This window comes from Martes martes (assembly GCF_963455335.1).
Source record: "Martes martes genome assembly, chromosome: 12".
In the NCBI taxonomy this organism is placed as follows: Eukaryota; Metazoa; Chordata; class Mammalia; order Carnivora; family Mustelidae; genus Martes; species Martes martes.
The window spans coordinates 6343949-6358976 of record NC_137900.1 but is presented as its reverse complement, the minus strand read 5'-3'; the positions used below and the strand labels follow the sequence as shown (position 1 = coordinate 6358976).

At 43.1% G+C, this 15028-nt stretch overlaps 1 protein-coding gene across 1 annotated transcript in view; it reads right to left on the bottom strand.

Moving 5' to 3' along the window:
• Positions 1 to 14314, bottom strand: part of GLIS3 (GLIS family zinc finger 3) — a gene marked incomplete at both ends in the record, with an annotated part of 427960 nt that extends 413646 nt beyond the window's left edge. The window contains one exon of the mRNA XM_080820268.1: positions 13927 to 14314. Coding sequence (XP_080676394.1) covers positions 13927 to 14314 — 388 coding nt within the window. The remainder of the gene's footprint in view (positions 1 to 13926) is intronic.
• Positions 14315 to 15028: the final 714 nt, after the last annotated feature.

The following is a 15028-nucleotide window of genomic DNA, read 5'->3' as shown; positions in this document are numbered from 1 at the left end:
GGCCTTCCTGAATCTTAAAGTCTATCACCATGTCTGGCATACCATAGGGCTTTGACATAAGCTGTTCCTAGATGTTGCCTCATTTCCTAGTATGCCTAGAAAGAGAGAAAAGCCAAGATGATAACTGCATTAGATACCTACTGCTACATAACAAACTACCACCAAATTAGTGGCTTAAAACAACATATGTACAGTTGACTCCTGAGCAATGCAAAGGTTAGGGGTCCTGACACCTTGCACAGTCAAAAATCTGCATATTTAACTACTGACTTCCCCAAAACGTAACCACTAATCAGCCTACTGTGGACCTGAAAAAGCCTTACCAATAACAAAAGTTGATGAACATATATTTTTATGTTATATATATTGTATACTGTGTCCTCACAATAAAGTAAACTAGAGGAAAGAATATGCCATTAAGAAACTCATAAGGAAGAGAAAATACATTTATAATACTGTAATGTAAAAACCTTTGTTTAAGTGGACCTGCACAGCTCAAACCCGTGTTGTTCGAGGGCCAACGGTATTATCTCCGTCTCTGTGGTTCAGGAATCTGGACATGGCTGAGTGGGTCCTCTGAGCAGAGTCCCTCACAGGGCTGCCATCAAGGTGTCAGCTACAGCAATAGGTAAAGGCTCAACTGGGGAAGATCTGCTTTAACACCCATGTGGTTGTTGCCAGAATTCAGTTTCTAGAAGTTGTCTGTTGGTCAGCTGCCTCCCTCAGTCACTTGCTACGTGGGCCTTCCCAACATGGCAGGATGCTTTATCAAAGCATAAAACCAAGGAGAGAGCGAGTCTCACAGCAAGACAGAAGTCACATCTTTTGTAATCTAATAACGGAAGTGACATTTCATCATCTTTGTCATACTTATGAGCAAGTCACTATATTCAGCCCACACTCAAGGGGTGGCTGTTACAGAAAGTATGAATCTGGGGAGACAAGAATGGTAGTAGACAGGGAGGTATCTTGGAATCTACCTGTTACAAAATAAAATAGATAATTGTACAGGTTTTCTTTTAGGTAAGTGGGGAAATTAGCTGAACCAAATATGTAAAAAAAAAAAAAAAAAAAAAAAGTTTTCAACACCCAATCTATGTACCTTAACTTTTAAAAATTTAACCTATTAATTAATTTTGAAAGTGTTTTGTGTCTGACAGATTCCTGTTAAAATCTGGCATAAAAGCCAGGAATATTCAAATCACAATGCTCTTTGGAATGCCTGGGTGGCTCAGTTGGTTGAGCATCTGACTTTTGACTTCAGTTCATGTCATGATCTCAGGGTCATAAGATCAAGTCCCACGTCAGGCTCTGTGCTGAGCATGTAGCCTGCTTGGGATTCTCCCTGTCCCTCTCCCTTTGCCCACACCCCACTTTCATACTCTCTTTCTCTAAAACAAAACAAAACAAAACAAAACAAAACAAAAAACCAAATAACCATGTTCTTTGATTATATAACCCAACCAGGAAAAAAAAAATGCTGAAAATTTTCTAATCTGACAGCCAAACCTCATCTAATTGCTATGTTGTTCAATGTGGTTTCAAACAGAAATCATGGTTCTGTGTACCTGAACCCTGGCAATCCTTCCCTTCACTGAACTCTAAACAAAAATAAACCTAAAGGCTTAATGGATCATCCATTAAATGCTCTTTCTTAATTCCCACATCCCAAAATGAAAATCTACATTACCTTAAAAATGAATTTCCTTATAAAATGTGGTGGTCTCCACTGAAATCTGATGCAAAGCACCACAATCTATACAGTTCAGTGGTTCAGTGGTTCATCTTATAAGAAGAAGAAATTTTAAAAAACAACTTCCTAGAGCAATCTGTAGGGAGAAAAAAATGAAGGGATGTGTACAGAAAAGCAGAAATAGAAGATCATGTTGTCTATGGAGAAAAAGTATGGGGAAGTATCCTGTTCTTATAGTCCTTCAAAAGATCTGGTTGTCCCCTCTGTCCTTGGGTAACCATGATTCTTTATAACAAATCCCCTTTCACATAAACTAGCACAGTGGGTCACAGGCACCCGCAACCCAGAGTCTTGAACAAGGTACTTGGTGAACCACCGCTCTTACAGGACAAAGTCCCCATCTCTAGCCTGGCTCCCTGCCTCATCCTGATAGAACACAGTGAACAGCCTGCATTCAACTCCCAGCTCGGCCACATACTAGCCATGCGACTGCTGCTAAGCGACCTCACCCCTCCAAGCCTTGGTTTCATGATTGAAAGACACGTGAGATTGTTATGAGAATTAAGGGAATTCTGAGCTCCAGGCCATTGTGGAAGGCCTTCTAGATAGCACTCCAGTTGTGTGGCCCAGGTAGCTGTGTTTAATGCCACAGCTGGCCCAGAGGAAGGGCTCAAAAGTTAGCCATTATTTTATCTTTTTTACGTCACATCCCCTACCCGACTGCCACCAAAGCCACTGTCTTACGCATGTGAGGAGGGGCACTTTTTTCTTTTTTTAAGATTTGTTTATTTGACAGAGAGAGAGAGATCACAAGTAGGCAGAGAGAGAGGAGGAAGCAGGCTCCCCGCTGAGCAGAAAGCCCGATGTGGGGCTCTATCCCAGGACCCTGAGATCATGACCTGAGCCGAAGGCAGAGGCTTAACTGACTGAGCCACCCAGGTGCCCAAGGAGGGGCACTTTTAACACAAATTGACACAAACATCTGCAACAATGTGTCAGTGGTTTTTCTGCTTCAGCTCACTGTATTTTTCAAAATAAATATATACCAGACACTACACCACCACACCTAGTAAAAATTATGGTAGACAAACTGTCTTTCAGCAAATCATTCTCAATTGCCAAGACCTTGCTTTTGCTGCAAACCCTGAACCAAAACACAAAACAACATCCTACAGAAGTATAGGGCTCTGAAGTCAGCGAGACACAGGTTAAAATCCCCACATATTCTTGGTCACGTTTCTTATTTTTTCTAAGCCTTTCTTTTCTTGTGTTTTCAAGAGGATATTTCATAAGATTGGGAAGGATTAAATAAGTTATGTAAAGCTAAGAACAGTAATAAAAGGAAAGTGCTAAATAATTATTAGCCTCTTTATTTCCAACCCCAGAATAACCAGGAATGAATGCATTCTACTTAATAATATACTAATAATCACTCAATGGCTCCAAGAAATAATTTTGCTATTAACTTCTCTGGGTCTAATCTTGTCAAGGAGGTTGGACTACTTCACCTTAAAGAAGTTGGGTAAGATTCTGAATCTAAATGCAATTAAACTTCGCCCTAAATGTAGGGGGGTCCTGGACTCCAGCTCATCCGGGATAGCTCTGGGCATAATTATTAATAGGGCCCCATTTCACTCTTGAAAGTGTCCTGGTCTGGATAATGAATTCTTGGATCACCTTAAAGTAAAATCTTTAGGTGAAAGATATACTTTTAAAATGTGTTGTTTCATATCAATGTCTGTTTACAGCAGTTTGTTAGGATTTAAGTGTTTTCTGTCTCTCCTCTGAAGCAAACTGAAACTAGAGCACACTCAGGTCTCCGTGTCTACACGGCAAGTAGCTTTTCATACCCCTCAGCCTTGGGAGCTATGACTAAGCTGTAAGCCTGTATTTCACAGGACACGTGGCACGGGCAAGCAGAGGTGCAGGACCAGCCGTCCCGCCCAGCACCAGCTGCTGTGGTTTATGGAGACCCACACTGCCCAACGTGGACTTACAATGAAGGAACAACCCGACTCAACGTGCCTCTGGCACCAGACAGTACAAAATGCACTCCCCCATTTACCATCGAATTTAACTCTCCAAAGCAAACACCATTTTCTGCTTCACCATGTCCTGTGCCCCTGCTGCTGTCACACGACCTAGTGATCACCTGGAAAGCCAATGCATTAGCTCCCCCAGTTCTCTGAAGCTCACCTTGTAGCCACCCAAGCCCCAGAACTTGCCTGCCTCAGTGGCTTGACCCTTACTTTCCACCCACTAACATGGATGTGAAGACCAGTTCTGGGTCTTCTTTCCCACTTGGGGCCCTGCCCAGAATGTCTAGCTTTGCTCATCAGCATCATGAAACCAAAGCCAAAGATGAGAGGTGGCCTGGACACGCTGCTACTCAAGGACATGCAGCCAGGTCTGCCCTTCACCTAGACCCTGCCCAATTGGGAAGAGGGATAAAACATTACCCCCTCCCCATTTTACACATGAAGAAACCAAGACAGGTAAGGTCACACACCGGGAGTGCTTGAACTGGGTGTGAGTCTTCTGAATCCAGTGGCCACCTTCTCCCTCCCGTACCAGTGTTTCTCAGATTTCAGCAGGTACTTACAAGGTCAGCTACATAATTTGCAAGGACCAATGAAAATGACAATGTTGGGTCCCTTGTTCAAAAAGCAGAAGAAAATCATTTTTCATTCTTCTCTGGTCTTCCTCGTGATGGGTTGCGGTGTTTTTTGTAATTTGCTATTTACCACTGGGCTTCTTCCATATGGGGATACTTACAAGGTAAGTGCAGACTCTCAAAGGCACTGTGAGCCTCACGTGGGACTGGACACACAGAGCACACGCACCCTACCCTGACCTCCCCACACTCATGCCCAAGTCCCTAGTGGAGGAGGCAGAAGGCAGCAGGAGATACTGGGCAGGGACAGAAGAGCCAGTAGCTATTGCAGCAGGATGGGGGACACGAACGGAGACTCCAAGCGCTCCACACGTGCTCCGGTGGCCCATCAGATTTCCTTTACAATACACAGGTCCGAAGACAAAATCAGTAAGAATGTCAAGACAGCAATTCCAGAGCATGACACCCCAAGCACAGAGCACTGCTTCCGAGCACGGGACCCCGTACAGTCACTGCTCACATAGCCATGAAGCTGGCCTTGTGCCGGGGATCTTGTTAAAAGACACAATCTGAATAAGTCGGTCTGGGATGGCCCTGAGACCGTGCATCTCTAACCAGCTCCTCAAGGACGTCACAGCTGCTGGCCTCAGCCTATCCCTGACTAACAAGCTCCTACACAGGTCTCATTTTTTAACTTGTTTATTATGTCAGAGCCAATTATAGGCCTTCTATTTCATTATTCAAATAAGGCAGCCATTAAAATAGGTATTAAATACAAGTCACCATCCATTGTTTCCTTAAAATTTGATGGGTCAGAAGTACCAAATCTATTCATATTCATGACACCCTCTTGCCCAGGTCTAAAGACATCATAAACAGAGGTGTGCAAAGCTACTTCTGCACACACTCGTGTCACACGGGGGGGGGGGGGGGGCTCATTCCTGCCCAGGCAGACACTGCTCTCTCTGCTCAGAAGGGCCTGTTGCTAGAAATTGTCAAGTCCAATTTTCCAAAACAGAAGCAAGGGCTCATTTCCTCAGCTCACGGATGGACACAGCAGCTGAACAGTACGCATCCTCATTCTGGAATGGCAGCAACTGTGACCTCTAAGGGAAAAAGGGGACAAGGCTTCTCAGAACTCCCACAGCAGGAGCTCTCAGACTGGAGTCCCACTCTGAGTCAACCCACGTGCCATACGGAGAATGAGATCTTCAGCAAACTGAGCCTCAGTCTCTCAGTCCCTAAAATAGGGCCAATCACACTTGCCCGGCCTCCTCGGATGGAACCTTTGATCCAGTCACAGAAGACAATATGCAAGTTTGTGAACTACAGAGCTCTGTGCAAGTCCGAAGCTGCTGCTCTTTAACAGTCTAAGAAAATGCTACAGGGGACGAGTGGATGGTACCTTCCAGCCTGGTGTCCTACAGTACGTGAGGCGTGTCTAGGGGGCGGGGAGCGCTAAAGGAATATGTTCTTTTACAGGTGGACAGTCACCCTACACGCCGCATCCGTGCATCGCACAAAGGGTTGCCTGTGGAGCCCAAAGAGTAAACAAAAGCAAACACCGTGTTTCACCTGCTTTGTTGGAGAGACCAAATGAGAACTCCGGCTACCTCAACTGGAATAATGCCTTCGGTCTCTGACCGGTTATTTTTGGAACCCTTTATGGAATATTAACTTTATTTGCTCTAATTCTGCAGGAAGCCACATTGGAAGTGCAAGGAAATAAAAATGATTAAAAAGCTGAAGTGAAAAAAAAAAAGGTAACCAAATATTTTGCCCCAACTTTCATTAGCTAATACAGTCACTGTGTCTCTTCAAAAACGTGAGATCCCAGTCGCTATTCCTGCCCCAGTGCTAACACAACAACATTCAACACAGTTCACTGACTGGTGTTAGCCAATTTTTTTTCTCATTATCTGTTTGTCCAGAAATAAGCTTAAGTAAAGGAACGATTATAGGAAAGTAACATTCTAAATCAGTGACAGTGTTTTAAAATTTAGAATGTGGCAGTGGGTGGGGGGGGATTTGAAGCTAGCTGACCCACAAGGGAATCGAGCTCTAGCCTAAGCTCCAGGTTATAACCCACTGAATTAGCAAACCAGAAACAGTAAAAAATCAAAACAAAACTTGATGTATTATTTAAAGTACACTTAGTTTCTAGACCTCCCAGGTTCACACAACACATTGTTTTTTTTAAAACCAGGTCTTTACAAGAGACACCAGCCTTAAGTTATACAAAAGAGTTTTTTAATCCCAATTAGTTAGTGTCCTTTGTTGATATTATTCTGCTTTTTCTGACCAACAATAATGAATAACCCACAAGCGCTAATGAATAACTAACTCCCTTTGTCTCCAAGGACAGCAGAGCCCAACAAAAAATGTCAGAGGCCCTAAAGTAAAATAAAAAACCTTTACAATGAAAATCTTCCCAATTAGACAGTCCTACGGGTACCGCAAATGTGGAATTGTCTTAAATATTTAAATAGCTGTGTCAAATGTGCTTAAAGTGGGGATCATAAAACTGATTTCCCAGATGCTTTGAAAAATGCATCTCTGCCAGTCTAATTACAATTCATAACTGCTGAACAGGAAGTAGAGAGAAATGCCATTCTTGGTACAATATAACTGAGGGCCTCGCAGGGCCTGGAAGTTGCCCACGGTGGAGCACGGCCCATGCTTACTCGGTGACTCAGATAAACACAAACATTCTCATCTCGGTACATGAAAAATTTACATGTAGTAAAAAATCATTTCTAAAACTAATTTCTGCTATCTTAGAAACATAAAGCTATAAGTAACTCCTCATTGTAGGACAGAGCCCATAAACAAATACACTGACGTTGCTGAGAACCAAGCATCCCACTACCACGTGTGCAATGAGGAAGTGTGAGGAAGAACTCTGTAATGCCGTGTTTCAACGGGAACACATCACCTTCTGATAGATTTCCTAACTCTGTCCACACACAGGACCTAAAGGCAAAGATACCCCAGAGTCAATACAAACATGCTTTCATCCGGTTTTCCAAATATTTCCCACCAGAAGGGAACCAAGTGTTTTTGAAAAATGGCTGATTCCAGGTCCGGGGCAGGGAAGTACTAGTGGGCCTGGAATATCTTGTTCTGTGTGAAAGCAAGGAAGTGCTTCACGGGAACATGGTGAAAGGGCATCGGGGCTGGCTTGAAGGGGCTCCCACCTGCCAAATCTGGGACAATGTCAGCGTCGAAAAGATCAGTGATGGTAATGAATTTTGGCACAGGGACTTTTTTAAAAGAATACCTGAGGTCTGTAGTGAGTCTCAAAAAAAAAAAAAAGGAGAAAAAGAAGTTCCTCTTTCCAGAACAATACAGACTAATAAACACAGAAGGAATACTGGAATGAGAAAACCACCATTATGCAGTTAATAAGGTAGTAACTGATTCACACAGGCATCATTGATGGAGAACAATACATCTGCATAAGATTATGTATGAATTTTGAAAGGGAAAGTGTCCACAGTGCAGAGATCCTGGGGACACCACCTTTGCCAGATGATCAAAAGCAGCACCACAAACACCGCGACAAATGCGCATTCAGTGCTCCCAGTTCTTATAATCCACAAATAACCTACGCAGTACTCCTGTCAAAAACATTTCACCCAAACCAAATCAGGAGGAAGTGATCAGATGAACCCAGTTGTGAGACAAGACAACTAACCTGAACTCCAAAATATCAACGTATTTTGTCAAGAAACACGAAGAAACGACAGGGGTAGAGGGCCACTCTAGAAAAAAGCAGACTAAAGAGACATGACAACCAAACATAAGGCAGGGTTCTTTAGTTCTTTTTTTCCTTTTTTTTTTTTTTAAGTAAAGGTTCCATGCGCAGTGTGGAGCCCATCATGGTGCTCAAACCCACAACGGTGAGATCAAGACCTGAGCTGAGATCAAGAATTGGGCACTTAACCCACTGAGCTACCCAGCTGCCCTGTAATGCAGAGTTCTTGACTGGATACTGAATCAAAAGAAAAGAATAGCTACAGAGGACATGTGGGCTATGAGTGGGGGGAAAACAGTATGATAAGTAAAATAAAATATAAAATAATAATATCAGGGTGCCAGAGTGGCTCAGTGGGTCAAAGCCTCTGCCTTTGGCTCAGGTCATGATCCCGGGGTCCTGGGATGGAGCTCCGTTATCGGGCTCTCTGCTCAGCAGGGAGCCTGCTTCCCCCTCTCCCTCTGCCTGCCTCTCTGTCTACTTGTGATCTCTATCAGTCAAATAAATAAATAAAATCTTAAAAAAAAAAGAAAAACGTATAAAATAATATAAAAAATAATTTGATTATGAATTTAAATATGTATTATATTTTAAGATATAACTCTATATAAGCAATACGGTTGTATCACAGGTAAATTCCTCGGTTATGATTCATGCATCCCAGTTGTACAACATGAAAGACACCTGCTTAGCAATTTGGGGGTGAAGAGTCAGAATGTCTGCAACTTACTTACACGTGGTTCGACTTCCTTGAGAGAGAAAAAGGTAGCAAATGCTAAAAAGTGAAATAAAATATAATAGAACATAATACAAAATAAGATAAAATCCAGCTTTTTTTATAAAGATAAATTCAGGAACGAAGAATGAGTTTTATTTATAAGTAAGTTCTGTACGACTGACTAAGTAGGGATAGTTGGGTGGGGCTCCTGGGAAAGCCAATTAAAGAGGGTTGATCTGGAGGGAGGTGGCCATTTCATCCTTCTGCCTTTTGTCCTTCCTCCTTCACTCGTCTCAGAAGACAGACACCACAGCAGGAGCAGGAGCTGTGGAAATGCAAAGGGAAGCTCCATGCCCGTGGACCTGACATCCCTGAGCTTCTAACCATTAGCAGCATCACCAACCCTGGGCTGCTCTATGTGGAAGAAAAATTAACTCCTGTGACACAGCTTCCCAAACATTCTCAGTTCATGGCATTCTTAGCGTCTCGGTAATTTTTTCATGGTGCCCCTAGGCCAAAAGAAACAACTAACATTACCCTTTATTAAGTACTTCAGTGCCAACAAGTTAATAGTATTTATGTACCAACAACCTATTAGCTGTTTGAAAAAAAAATAATATACATAAATTAAGAATAGAAGTATTTTTATTTCATTCTTAAATAACCAGTCTTCCTGGTGGGATATGCATTCTAACTGTGCCCTCTACTACTTCAGTTCTTGGAATCAGATTGAATACCGCCACCTCAGCTCCCATTCCATGCTGATTTTCACTTAGAACTTGCTTGCCTTTATTATTGTGATAAAATACACATAACATAAAATTTAGCATCTTATCCAATTTTTTTATCTTAGTTTATTTATTGAAGTAATTTCTATACCCCATGTGGGGCTTGAACTCAGAACCCCGAGATCAAGAGTCACACTCTCCGCCAACTGAGCCAGCCAGGCACCCCCAATCTTAACTATGTTTCAGTGTCTATTAAGTACATTCACACTGCTGCGCAACCATCACCACCATGCATCTCCAGAACTCTTTCAGCTTCCCAAACTGAAACCACCCCCATTCAACTCTAACTTACCATGTTCCCCTTCCGCCCGTCCACAGCAAACACCATTCAACTTTTTGTCTTTATGATTTCACTCTTCTAGGAACCTTGTATAAGAGGAATCATACAATATTTGTCCTTTTGTGCCAGGCATAATTGACTCAGCATAATGTCTTCCAGGTTCATCCATATTGTAGCATATGTCAGAATTTCCTTCAAGGCTGCCTACTATTCCACTATAGGTATAAGACATACGTATTCTTTATCCACTCATCTGCCTACACTTGGGTTGCTTCCACCTTTTGGCCTACAGAGTACTAGCTTTTTTTTTTATCACAGCTACTGAGAGCGGATATGACATCACTAAAAGGATATAGTACAATTTCATGTTGAAACTGTGAACCTCCTCAAGCTAATAGTTTGCCCAAAGGATGCCACAAATACTTCTGTGGCCTTCAAAATTAAAATTATCCCATGGTTCCCCCTGAGTTTTCTGTGGTACTCCAGCGTCCTCAGCACACTATTTGAGAACCATGCTCCACAATGTGAAAGTCACTGTTTTTTGAGTTTTTACTTGAGTAGGACTCAATCCTTAATTAAGTAACATAAACACTGCAATTACATTTCTATTTCTCATGAGGCTCCCACTGGAGATTTGTCCAGTTCTCCAGTCTTTAAGTCAGATATCTGACTGTGTGGCAGTCCTTCAGTGATGTATTTCCTGTACACAATTCGTCTGGATTCCTGAGAGATGGTATAATGACTCTCAAGGCTTAGAAAATGTATTTTGTTCACCACCACTGTAAACTGTGCTTGGCCCCAAAGCAATGGCACCCCTCCCCCACTGCGATGGTTGGTTTTCTACATCAAATTGAGTGGCTCATGAGGTGCCCAGATATTTGACTCAATACCTTTCCGCGTGTTTCTGTGAGGGTTTTCAGATGAGATTTACATTTAATCAGTAGACCGAGTAAAACAGATTACTCTTCCTAACGTGGCTAGGCCTCACCCCAACAGCTGAAGGCCTGAAGGGAACAAAAGGCTGACCTTCCAGCAAGTAAGAAAGACTCTCTCCCTGCATGACTGCTTACAAACTGGGATACCAGCTTTTTTCCTGCCTCTGGACTCAAACTGAAGCATCATTTCGTCCTGGGTCTCAATGCCGCTGTCCTTCATAAGGGAACTACAAACCACTGCCTCTCCTCATTCCAGGCCTTCAGACTCAGACTAGACCTACACCCTCAGCAAGCCTGGGTCTTGAGCTTGCTGACTCGTGTCCTGTGTCTCGGGAACCGTCAGCCTCTGTAATCTATGCAGACACAGGTTATGGACACAGGGATGGGTCACGTTCAGGCACAGATACATTCTTTGTTGGTTCTGTTTCTCCAGAGAGCCCTAACTAATAACACCCACAGTCACAGGTCGTTTGGTACCTATCCCGGGCTCAGGGCACTGTCAGTAATTCATGACAAAAGCCTCAGAGAGAGGTCACCCTCAAGTTTATCATAACATCGAATCACATGATCCCCAAGGTCAAACCCTTGCACAGCTCACCAATGTACCAATGTGCTCAAGATAGGTCCAAACTCCTTGTCACCTCCTCCATAACCTTTATCTGGCCTCCATGTATTCTTCCCCAGTCTTGTCTCTAACCATAGTCTCTACACCCCCAGTGCGGAATCAGTAGAAATTAATGAAACACACCATGATCTCTCCCCCTCAGGTTTTGAGGGTGATTTTCTGTCTATCCAGAACAAGTTTGAGACAGCCTCCTCTCTCCCCTCCAACACACACAGACATACAATTTGCATGATTGCAAGGCTAGCTCCTTATCCTTCAGGTGTCTGCCCAGATATCCTACTCTCCTCATGGATCCATTTATCAAGCATGGGCTGGGAACCCTCCAAATGTTGCCCTACTGTTGTCAGTGTATCCCTATCAGAGCTTTAACTGTGCTTTATTTTAACTGCCCGTTTATTTGTCTGAATTCTCCTAACTCCTTGAGGGCCAGGACTATGTTTTATTAGCTACTGTATCCCCAGAACAGTGGCTCACCTTTAATACATCCTCAATAATTATCTGTTGAGTAAATGATTAGATGAAGTTCAAACAGTCCTAGATCACCATTCTCAACCAGTTATTGGCTTATCTTAGGAACTGTCAACCAAGACCTGAAAGGGGCACATTCAGCCACTGCTGGCACCATCTAGAGTGGTAGTCAAGCTCCAAGGCTAGAGGGGATAATAATACGGTTATCCTCAACCCCCAATCCATGCTCAAGCATACCCCAACCCTGCAGATCCAGAACAGGCACCATAAACTTGGAAGCTGAGCAAGGAGCCAGAAAGTCAAAAAAAGAAGAACCAGGGGACAGCACTAATTTTTACAAGAGTTCCAAGATGTATTAACCCTGACAGTTCACTATCCCTGAATTACTGGAAACAATTTTTTTTTAGCTATGAATATAATTATAACCACTTCTGGTCACCATCCAAGTAATATCCCCAACCTCCTTACCGATGGCAATGCTGAAGTTATTTATTCTTTCTAGACCTTAGCTCCTTTATCAGTTAATCAACACTAGCAAACAACTCGGGGCCGCCGTGAGGGATAACTGAGATTTTACATCGGAAGCACTCAATACAGTAGCTGACGCATGCCCAGTTATGACATAATAAAGAGAAGTTGTTATATTATCAGCATTAATAATGCCAGCCAGGATTCAACACAAGTATATGTGATGAAAGCAAGCTACATACAGTTCATTAGACAAGCAAGAGCTGCAAGACTTTACTGGGCCTCCGCCCCTGAAAATCCAAACACACGAGCTTGACATCACAGTTTGCCTTACCATGGACGCAGCAACCTGACAATGACGCAGCCGTCCTGGATGCGCCCCCAAGGAAAGTGTTTTCTATATGTACACTAAATATCAGTAGGTGTAGGAAATAAGACAATCTAAAACCAAACCTAAACCAAGATAAATAAATAAGAAAAGAAAAAAGCTACATATATAGTTTCTTATACTTTAAGGTTTTATAGTTTAGGGTTTTTTCTTAATCTGCCCATTTACACTATGCAGAGGAATACAAAGACACTAAAACGACTTTAAGGATACAAATAATTATTCACCTGAACTGGGTGGGTGTGTTATGAGTTAACTGGGTGAATGGCTATTCAAGGTGCTAATAATCTTATTTAGTAGTGTATACACTTAATATAAACATTTAAAACCAGATGCTAAAAATACCTAAGGGCATATAGAATTGTTCTATTTTACATAACAAAGCTATTATTTCACATGAGGTACATACTCTCCCTTTTTCTAGCCCAAATATACATTGCATGTGCAATATCACCTATTAAGTCAACATCAGTTTCTACAGAGTGTGCCGTTCAAATAATTTGCTATTCTCCAACAATTATTCCATGATTTAAAATTTACATTATTCAAACACTACTGAATTAAAAGCACACTCTCTCTCTGCATTTCAAATTAACCAAGTGTCTAGTTCTCTACAAACCCCAAAATACATCCTTTCATTATTCTCTTCTAGCTTCCTTCCCTCTTGCCACCAGCTGTATTACAAAACTTAAGGGCTCTGCTCTTAGAATAATTTTTTATCATTTCTATGTACTAAGTCCTCACTTTACTGGCTGTTAAGCTTTCTCCCTTTTTATCCTTTTCTTTCCAAACCTTTCTTCCGGCATCAACATGCATGCTGATGGCTCTGGCCACCCCTCTCCACCGTGGCCCAGGGAATCCGTTCATCTTGAGGGTGGAGACTTGCTGCACCAGCTCTTCCCTGCCTCCACCACCACGCACCCTCACTCCCTGTTTCTGAGCTCCCTGTCTCGCCTTCCACCCTGCTTCACAGTTCCACGAGGTATCACGTTGACCACTGTGGCCTCCTCCCCTTCCCATGCACCTACACATCCACCCCTCAGCAGGGAAGCTACAGATCATCGTGACACCATCAGCTTTGACCCTGACATTCAATCCTGTAGTTTTCCATAAGATTTGCTGGCAGAGAAAAATCTGGAAAGGAGAAAAAAATCGTTTCCACTTTTAAAAGATCCCAGAAAGACAATCCTACCTTTCCCAGGATTTGGAGGAAAAGGACTTCCAAACTCCTGCTGCTTTGGCTTTAAAGTGTGTGGCCCTGACATGCCTCCAGCCTGGGTGACCTGGAATCGTGGCTTCCCATTGGTGAGCACTTGTCTCCTGGGGCTCAAGGCAGGCAGATGGAGGGGGCTCTCGGCCATGTTGCTCTGAGGAGCCATCCCTCCTCCTGAGGGCATCTTGAGATGGAGGCTGTTAGCAAGGCTTCCGAGGGCAGGGCTCGCTGTGCTGCCACAGGACGAGGGGCCAGGAGTCCCAGAGTGGGCTCGGATGGGAGGAATGTGTTGGCCACTGACCATCCCAGGCCCCTGTGGGGTTCCTGACGTCCGGTGGAGACTCATGCTGCATGACCTTCCATTCATTCTGAAAAAACCTGTGGTCAGGATGGTCAAATATCCAATGGCACTAATGACTCCTTTCAGGCAAAGTCCAATAAGTTATCCATGGTGTGGGATATTAGCCTGTTTAAAAAAATAAATGCAGGCATTTTTAAAAGTAAAAATGAAAATAGGTCACAGTGAGTTTTCAACCTGTGTAGCATTCATAGGAAGAAAAGAAGCACTCTTAGCAAAACGGCCTTTTATGTAAAGCGGGGTCATCAAACACATGGATCACTGGCAGCCCTCTCCCCTTCTGCATTCATGGTAGACGTGGATTATGGATCACTGTATTGTTTTGTTTGCCACTGAGCCCTTCTCAATACAGTGCTCTTGGCAACCACAACCAATCAACTGGTGCCAGCTTGCAAAATGAAACTTACTTTGCTCCGTAGAGGATCTGTCCATACTAGTTCACTTTTGCTACAGTGAGTCTTGGGAAACCCAAAGCATTACCTCCGTGATCTCTGAGACCAGTGCTCCAAAATTTTCAGTAAACAAGCAAAAGGCTGATATGGCCTCTAAATGAGATTATGAGGATATTAAACCACGTCTGATTTTTACCATAAGAGCAAAGTTTTCAGTCCCTAGGCTTACAAAAGATAAAAACAGGAGTCTGGGACACTCGCAAAGACATCATGTACCCACATATCCAAACACTCACAGCAGCATCGGAGTCTTGGTTCCCTAACGATTCTG